The following is a 9,340-nucleotide window of genomic DNA, read 5'->3' on the forward strand; positions in this document are numbered from 1 at the left end:
TCATATCCCACCATCAATGTGGTTTAGCACTGAAACTCAGTGTTCTTAATTTCATAGAGTAGTTTATGTGTCCTTCAAATGGGGAAGAATTCTATTGAATAATATTTGACTCCAGTTGTGGCTATGTGACTGTAGGCATCTGATGGAAGGTGGGAAATTGTCAACCATCTAAGCACCTAGTCGACTTAATACTAGATACTTACAAACATAAAGATGCTTAAGTAACTCAGGACTTTTTCACTTCGTACTTGGTTGTATGGCATCCTGGCATCGTAGAGACAAATTCCAAACTACACAGTTTAAAATTATAGATGGACTTTCCATAGAACCTCAGTGGTCAGATTTTCTAATTTAAAATTGCAGTAGCCAAACTGATAAATATGTGTTTGTAGGGAATAATAAGACAGAATATTTAAAACCTGAAAAATCGCAGGGCATGGTGGCTCATGCCTGTAATTCCAGCACTTTCTGAGTCTGAGGCAGGTGGATCACTTGAGGTCAGGAGTTCCAGGCCAGCCTGCCCAACATGCATTGTATCCATAGCTTGGCTGACTTTCTTAAAAAACAGCTTGATGGCAAGAAAAGAGAACAGAGTAGATGTTATAAGTAGTTAAGTACAAATCTATCACTACTTCTTGTGAAAATGCTCTGGCTGCCACACTGGTGATGAATAGCTAGCTCGTTCTTTCCAAACTGAGTGCAGTAGAGTTTTGCAGTGCTCAGTTGGGTAGGACAGATGTTGGATAATCCCAATTATCCAACATCTCTACTAAAAATACAAAAATTAGCTGGGCGTGGTGACAGACGCCTGTAATCCCAGCTACTTGGGAGACTGAGGCAGGAGAATCAATTGAACTCGGGAGGCAGAAGAATTGATTGAACCCAGGAGGCAGAAGCTACAGTGAGCCGAGATCACGCCATTGCACTCCAGCCTGGGTAATGAGAGCAAAACTCTGTCTCAAAAAAGATAAAAAAATAAAACCTGAAAAATCAGAAGGTTCTGATGAGCCACTCATAGGCTTTTCCTCTTGATAATATGTGGGTTCCTGTGTCAATATAAGGTAGCAAGCGACTTTACAACAAAGAAGACATTACCTTTTTTTTTTTTTTTTTTTTTTTTTGCCTGTATAAAGTCTTTGCAGGGGTGGCTAAATGTCATCTTTGCAGAATCCAACTTATTTTCTGTGTTCAGTTGACAACCAAGTAGGAACCATTTCCTTTCAACAAAATAGAAGCAATAACGAAAGGTTCTGCTCCTATATTTTGTAGCATTTTCTCAACTGGTACTCTCATGGCATACACCCCAATGAAGCAAGTATAGAGATTTTATTTAGAGACAGTATTATTTGAGAGTAACCATGAAGATATGTATAACCCCGATTATCCAACAACTCTCCTACCCAACTGAGCACTGCAACACTCTACTGCACTCAGTTTGGAAAAAAACAGCTATCTATTCATCACCAGTATGGCAGCCAGAGCATTTTTGCAAAAAGTAGTGATAGATTCATACTTAACTATTTATAACATCTACTCAGTTCTCTTTTCTTGCCATCAACCTGTGTTTTAAGAGAGTCAGTCAAGCTATGGATGAAATGCCTATGATTTAGATAGATGAAAACTATGTTCTAATTTGGTTTACGCTCTACGATGTCTTCGGTAAGCAAATGTAACTGCTTGGTTTCATCTACGATTACCCACTTAGTATAAACATTACACTGTACTAAGTTCAGCAAGGGAAAATGTTGCCTCCAAGACCCCCTGAGAAATAAAACCAGAAATAACCTAAGCAGGTGCCTTACCATGGATGTTCCAGATGTCCAGATAAGGGATTAGGAAGACGACCCAAAATAATCGCCCACTTCCAAGCATGGCAGGCAATGTCTTCATTTCCTGCACATATCAGGGATGGAAAAACTGCTCAAGTAGAAGGCTTTGCTTTGTCTTCTGAGTGCTGCAGAGTTGGGTCAGTATAGCTACCCCAGTGGCATCTGTGAAATAACTAAAAAAAAAGAAGAGAGAGGTGGTAAGAGAGGAGAGTAGGAAGAACCTGGATGATTTTGTGAAACAAAGTGAACAGAAAGATGATGTGGTACTCTGTCCTGTGGTTTTTGCTTCTTGTCAGGTTGGCTGTTCACTTTCAAACACTCTGCTCTGCAAAGCAGCTCAGTCCTTAACTTCTCCTTCCGCTCTACCACATTTTTGCCCCAGCTTGAGGTTTTTCCTGCACTCAACGTTCAGTGAAATGAGCGATTAAACTTTAAAGAAATCTATATTGTCACAGTCTTTAAGTTGAGATTTTAATCAAATTAAGGTCAGGAAATTTATGGTAAAACTATCAATGGTAAGCATACATTTTCCCCTTTGTGATAGCTTGTGATTATGAAACTTCTTTTATGTAAAAGATTTTAGGTTTCTTTTTTTTCCTGTACATGCCACAGTAAGATGAGACTGCTTATTGTCATTAAACCAGTGAAGATTTATCTGAGGTTATGGAGAAAATGAGTGACAGGAAGCACTTCCTCAACAGAAGAAGGAAGAGCAGCCGTCTTTAATTTGTGGATACATATCAATGGAACAAGATCATCATTAATATTGGCTACATGTTCTCTCTAGATAATAAAGTTCTAATCTAAAGGAGATCTTGAATATCAATTAAAGGAAATTTCCATTTTAAACATTCTTCATGCAGTTGTCTTGATGAAGTAGAATAGAAACAGTAAAGAAAGAAATGGAAAAGTTCAAGATCAGATAGCACAGGCCACCGTAGGACTGTTTTCTCCACAACCACTTGTAATAATTAGCTTAGCTTATAGTCATAGGAGCTAATCAAATTCATCTGCCATTTGAGACTCCAAATAAGAGATCTAGATTTGTGGCATTTGTGATCATTGACAGAAATCGATTATATAAGTTTTTTCTCAGAGTCTGATGATTTTCTTCCAAGGCCAAACTTCAATGTTTTTAAGTACAAGGAAAGTTTTAAAAGCAAGGAAAGTATATATAGATTGCTGGCCATTTTGGCGAGACACGGGAAGCTGATGGGCAATACTTGATTCAAAGCTCCCGATTGAGTTGCCAAGGATAAATTAAAATTTAAAAAAAAGTTATCAATATTTATTGATTCAAATAGACAATGTGCTATGTTTGGAGATGAATGATGAATGAGTTGTTATTGCTGATTTTAAAGAACTCATTCAACCAGTACTACAACTTCCTTACATCCACCTTTAGTGTTGGTCCTATAATATAGTATAATACAGAGAGGCTACACACAGCCTTTTAGAATTTCTGTTATTAAATAAACATCCTGGGAAATATTGATGCAGTATTTACACATCTCCTTCCTTTTCCCGTGTTCAGAGTAGAGTAAAAGCTTCTTGAGGCAGCTGAAGCAAGGCTCATTGTCCCTTTAAAATGGCCCAGAGGTCAAAAGCCACAACCTTATGGCTTATGGGTTACGTAAGCCCAAATCAGAGAGAGAACATATTAACTTTATCTCAGCTTGAAACTGTTATGTCACTCTTTTAAGTATTTTTCATACAAAAAAGTCCATGCTAGTTAGACAAAATTTAGAAAAAATCTTATGTAGCATCTAATGTATTTTTAAAAGATGTATATATTTTCTTGCTTTTATTAGCACGCCTAGCTCTTTATCCTTCCGCAGGTAGAGTCCTGAGTGTTCCACTGTAGATAAAACGCTGCCTCAGAATCTCACTCCTGTCTTTGTTCTAGTAAAGACAAAAAGAAAAAAAAAATGGAAAGAAGCCAGACTCAGTAATTTATTATCTCTGTAATAAGTCAATCTTGCCTTAAGCTTATAACTTTTGTAATCCCATCATAATTGTGTATTGTTTGATTCCAAAATTATAATTTTCATGTATATTTGCAAATTTAAAGAGTTTATTACATTCTTGAAAGCGATTGCATTACAAATTGAAACAATTTTAAAGACATGAACCTCTAATGAGTTTTATGTTGAAAGACAAAAAGGAAATAGAATTTGGTATCTTCAAACTCTCCTTACAAACATCTCAAGAACTACTTGGAGGGCAAATTTTTCAGTTCACTTACAGACTCGGTTGATTTCATGAATGATGAAGCAGCTATACTTTCTGCAATATTTTTCCCTCAGGTAATCAGAGAACCAGCAATCATAAAACATGACACAGGATCCCGGAAAAGTCTTACCCCTGATGTTAGACAACCCCAAAGAGATGAATCTTGGTTCTGATCTTTTTAACATCCCCCCAAAACATTCCATAGCTTTACTGTAAATGTAGTCCGGCAATTTAAAACCTTTGACATTTTTCAATTTGGTGCCATTTTTTCACTAATGTTATTGTGAGCAATAGTTTCTGTACATTACTATACTTTATAATCAGCCTGGGCACTTTTTATAAAATGGGTGGAATTTTTAAATCCTATCCATTTCCATTGAATCAGAATCTCACAAGGTGAAGGACAGATATCCCTATTTTTAGAAAGCTCCAAAGATGATTTTGATATACTGATTTGAAGGAATAGTTAGAAATCAATTATGAGTTGGCAGGGGACATAAGCTTTTGAATCACATATGTGGTATCAAAGCTTTGTCACTTACTAGCTATAGAAACTTTAATAGATTTTCTATGTTCTTAGAGTCTGTAGTAGACACAGAAATGCACTTCTCAGATCCCCCTTCAAGGATATCTTTGCTCTTAGATGGGGGAATGCAATAGGCAGAGTACCTTCAGCTGTAAACTTCTCCCAGGTCTCCTCAGTTGAGACACACCTTGACCAAGGTCATGCTTTCCCATGACAGCTTGCATCCAATGATGGAGCAGGGAAAGTGTACAGATTGCTGGCCATTTTGAACTGACACGGGAAGCTGATGGGCAATACTTGATCCAGAACTCCCAATTGAGTTGCCAAGGGCATATTAGGCCTACATCACAGTTTCTTCCTCTGATCCCTTCCTTTCACAGTTGTTGATCCCTAATCTATCTGTGTCTGCTTTCAGAGAACCAAATCTGCTCCACATTTCAGTTTCCAGTTCTGTAAAACATAGTAACAATACCTATCTGTTTTGTTGATTAACTGAGGTGACACATGCAAAGTAATCAGTAAATTGCAACTATAATCATTCTGGAACCAAGAAACCCTGTATTAATGAGCCAAAATGTAATGATGGTGGAACAAGTTGAAAATATCTGCTTGCTAATGGGAGTCATTGTTGCATAGAGATCAAGACTCTAAAGTAAATGCCATAATAAAGCTTTGATTAGCAGAGGAATGGTGTAGCTTAAAGCTGGTCCAAATTGCAAAAACATTTGCAAAGGAGCCTTAGGTCTATATGTAGTGTCTCATGGTTCCATGTCTTATGAACTAAAAATCAATTTATATGGGCCCAACGTTTCCATGATAGTGTTTAAAAAAATTTCATAAGCAATGTTTGATTGTTGAGTGAAGTATTATTTGCAATAATAAAACATAATAAAGTGAGGAAGCCTCACTTTTAGGACAATTGGTCTCCCCAAATGAAGAAATAATATAGTATTCATAGTTCGAATTCTTATATAACAGTAATCAATTCCAACTGAATAATATTTAGCTCATTTTGATAAAAACTTTTATGGTTTGAGTGTGGGTGTCTCCTTGAAATTCCTATGTTAGAACTTAACCCCTAAAGTGATGGCATTAAGAGATAGGGACTTTTGGAATGTGATTAGGTCATGAGGGCTCTGCCCTCATGAATGGAATTAATGTCCTTATGAAAGAGGCTTCAGGCTGGGTGCTGTGGCTCACATCTGTAATCCCAAACTTTGTAAGACCAAGTCAGGAAGATTGCTTGAGGCCAGAAGTTCAAAACTAGCCTGGGCAACATAGTAAAACCCCTGTACCTACAAGAAACTTCAAAACTTAGCTGGATATGGTGGTATATGCCTGTAGGCCCAGCTACTTGGGACGCTAAGGCAGGAGGATCATTTGAGCCCAGGAGTTCAAGGCTACAATGAGTTATGATCATACCACTGCACTCCAGCCTGGGCAAGGGAGTAAGACCCTGTCTCTAAAAAAAGCTTCAGAGAACTGCCTGCACTTCCATCTCTTCTACCATGGGAGGACACAGCATTCATCCCTTTTTGCTCCCTTCCACCTTGCTGTCAGGAGGCAGTAAGAAGGCACCATTCTGGAAGCAGAGAGCAACCCTCGCCAGACACTGTGTCTGCTGGAGCCTTGATCTTGGACCTCCCACTCTCCAGAACTGTGAGAAATATATTTCTGTTCTTTCTAAACTACCCAGCTTTTATAGTGAGCTATGATTGTGCCACTGCTCTCTAGTCTGGGTGACAGAGCGAGACCCTGTCTTTTAAAACAAAGGAGGAAACAAGAATTACTGTTTAAGGTATATTGTCATACCAGCACAAACGGAAGAAGACAGTCACGTAAGTTTCTGCAAAGATGTTTTCTAGGCCATGGTGCATCAATGGTCCCTGTTAGAAAGCTGCTTTAAGCTAAGGGGGAAAATGTCAATATGACTAATTTTCAGTTTTTAGGGACACACATACGTTCCTATTCAGAAAAGGGAATACAAGAAACATAGGTAGCCACTGGTCAATAGCCAGGGTGCCCTGCTGCAGCAGTGGGTGAAGTTTCTTAATTAGCCCATGCAATAGCTCCAGCCTCTGTTCCTTGGAAGATCTTTCTAGTTTTTGAAAATAAAGCTCAATGGGAAGTAGACTCTGAGGCAGAGACTAGTATGCAGGAAGTTTTTTAGGGTGTGCACTGGGGATCATTAAGCGTGGAGGCAGAAAAGAGAACCGAATTCAGCAGAGGGTAAAGGGACACATCAGGATGTGATACAGTCTCAGCAAAGGCCTCAGCAAAACAGAAGAAGGTCTGAAGCTGGGTTGATCCTTTATAGTTTTTAGTTTGGCCAAGGAGGTTGGGATTTTTTATACCTGCAATGACCAGTCATTAGATGCAGGCTGTCTCCAGGAAAGGGGGTTTGCATTTGGGTAAAGAATTTCTCTTTGCAGTGGAAAATTTCCATACAAGACTGACAGCTGAGGCCTCTTAGCCAGGAACACTCCCCACAGCTTGGGGAAATAAATTCTTTAGTCCTGAAGAGGCTATGAATGGTGCATCATAGCTTCCACTACACTAGCTCTCTTGCCTTGATGATCACAGATCACAGCTGAGGTGGGCATTAGAGAAGATGGCTTTGGGGGATACACAGCTTCATCATTCCATTTCCTGGTTCTGCAAGTTAGGGTCCAGGTAGAGTTTTGGTGTTTAATATAGTCTATTATAAAATAGTCTTAGAGTTCTCTCAAACACCTGGTAGGATTTCTGTTTATTCTCTTTCAGTAAGTTTTGTGCACAAATAACCGCAGTTAAAGAACTTGTGCAGTTGTGGATTTTTCAAGCCAAAGAGACTTACTAGCCATTATGCTCTGCCCAGCCTCCAGTTCACATTATAATGATAGCTATCCTGAGACTATTTAAAATAGGACTTGGTAGAAAAGTGATTCTTAATCTTCTCTTTATGAGCGAGTTCCCACTGTCAGGCACTCTTATAGGACTTTGTGGAAGAGAACTTGGAGTCAGAAACTTATCTCCTTCTGAGGGTACAGTTTTAAAACTGGGGTAAAGAAGAAGCTGGTAAAATAAAAAATTTTATTTTTATAGTGGCTTTCACAGCAAAATTGAGTGGAAAGTACTGAGTTCTCATATAGTCCCTGCCCCCACACATGCACAGCCTCCTTCACCGTCAACGTTGGCATTAGTGTAACACATTTATTACAATCAATGAATCCTGTGTTGACACATCAGCATCACCCCAAATCCATCTTGATACTGTATATTCTATGGATGTTGACAGATGCATAATGACATTTATTCACTGTTATAGTAACATAAAGAATAGTTTCACAGCCCTGTAAAACATTTGTTCTCTAATCATCCTCCCTCCACCCTAACACCTGGCAACCACTGTTTCCATAGTATTGCTTTTCCCAGAACGTCATGTAGTTGGAATCAATGTAGCCTTTTCAAGTTGGCTTCTTTCACTTAGTAATATGCAGGTAAGTTTCCTTCATATCTTTTCATGGCTTGGTAGCTCATTTCTTTTTAGTGCTTAATAACATTCCATTGTCTGGACGTACCATAGTTTATTCACTTATCTACTGAAGGACATCTTGGTTGCTTCCAGATTTTGGCAATAATGAATAAGCTTCTGTAAGCATCTGTGTGCATGTTTAGGGGAGACATATGTTTTCAATTCATTGAGTAAATAGCATAGTTGAATTTTTTAACTGCAAGATACCAAATTACTGAAGGCTCAGCCTACTTAGATTGCGGACCACAGGCCCATAGCCTCTCTTAGCCAAGTCCTATTCCTGCTATCTCTAGTTTGAGTTGATCTGCATCTTCGTCCTAACATTTTGGCTAATGTTACAGGCTTAGTCAGCATGGGTTCTGCCATGTAAGAAATGTTTAACACCGTATAACTAGGTTCACTAGCTTTCCAGGCTGAAAATTCAAACTCTTAGTATCTTTCTCCCTACTTCCTCCATGAAACAAAAGCCACAATTTAGATTATGATGTACTCTGTACACAGTCCTGGTAAAAATGACTAGTTCATACAATAGTCTCTGACTAGTTTAATGAGAAAGGAGTCATTTTAAATTTCTTGAAGTGCCAAAAAATGAACCTAGATGCTATATAGTGAGAAGTAGCACAGCAAAGAGAAATGTCCAACTATCCAACAGCGTTGCATTAGCAAAAATCATGCTGCTGCCTGTGTGCTCAGTTCCTGTGAAGTCAGAGACTAAAGCTTCACCCATACTGTTCTGGAAAAAATTACCTCCACGACAGTGGTAACAGAAAAGTCACATGCCTCATGATGTCCACACCATGTTCTAAGTCTTACCCAGCTGTGTTCTCAAAAGCTGGCACATGCAGAATCCCAATTGCAAGGGACGCTGGGGAATGTGATCTTTAACTTGCCTGCTTCCAGAGTCTCAGATTTGAAGATGAAAAGGAGTTGGAGTTGGAGTTGGAGTGGCCCTCAAACAAGGGTGGTTTTATCCCTCAGGGAAATTTGACAATGTTTGGAGACATTTTTGCTTATCAGCTGGTGTGGGGGTGCTATCAGCATCTAGTAGGTAGAGGCCAGGAATGCTGCTAAACATCCTACAATGCACAGGAGAGACCTCACATCAAAGAATTATCCAGCCCAAATTGTCAACCGTGCAAGGTAAGAAATCCTGGTATAAAGTGAGCAGACCTACTGTATCTACCTCAAAGTCCCTCCTCTGATTGATTGATAGTCCTTGGTGGCAGTGAAAGCCCTAAG

The 9,340-nt window shown here is 39.0% G+C and overlaps 1 protein-coding gene across 4 annotated transcripts in view; it reads right to left on the reverse strand.

Moving 5' to 3' along the window:
• Positions 1 to 2,226, reverse strand: part of BTLA (B and T lymphocyte associated) — a 34,008-nt gene extending 31,782 nt beyond the window's left edge. Inside the window, exons 1-2 of one of the 4 annotated variants that reach the window (XM_021934046.2) lie at positions 2,097 to 2,226; positions 1,803 to 2,002 (exon numbers count right to left, since the gene is read on the reverse strand). In XM_021934046.2, the coding sequence (XP_021789738.2) occupies positions 1,803 to 1,890 (88 nt within the window). In that variant the 5' untranslated portion in view covers positions 1,891 to 2,002; positions 2,097 to 2,226. Of the gene's footprint in view, positions 1 to 419; positions 569 to 1,802 lie in introns of all 4 variants that reach the window. The other 3 variants (XM_021934049.2, XM_003893921.5, XM_021934048.2) reach the window with 3 other exon arrangements.
• Positions 2,227 to 9,340: the final 7,114 nt, after the last annotated feature.

This window comes from Papio anubis, chromosome 2 (assembly GCF_008728515.1).
Source record: "Papio anubis isolate 15944 chromosome 2, Panubis1.0, whole genome shotgun sequence".
Lineage (NCBI taxonomy): Eukaryota > Metazoa > Chordata > Mammalia > Primates > Cercopithecidae > Papio > Papio anubis.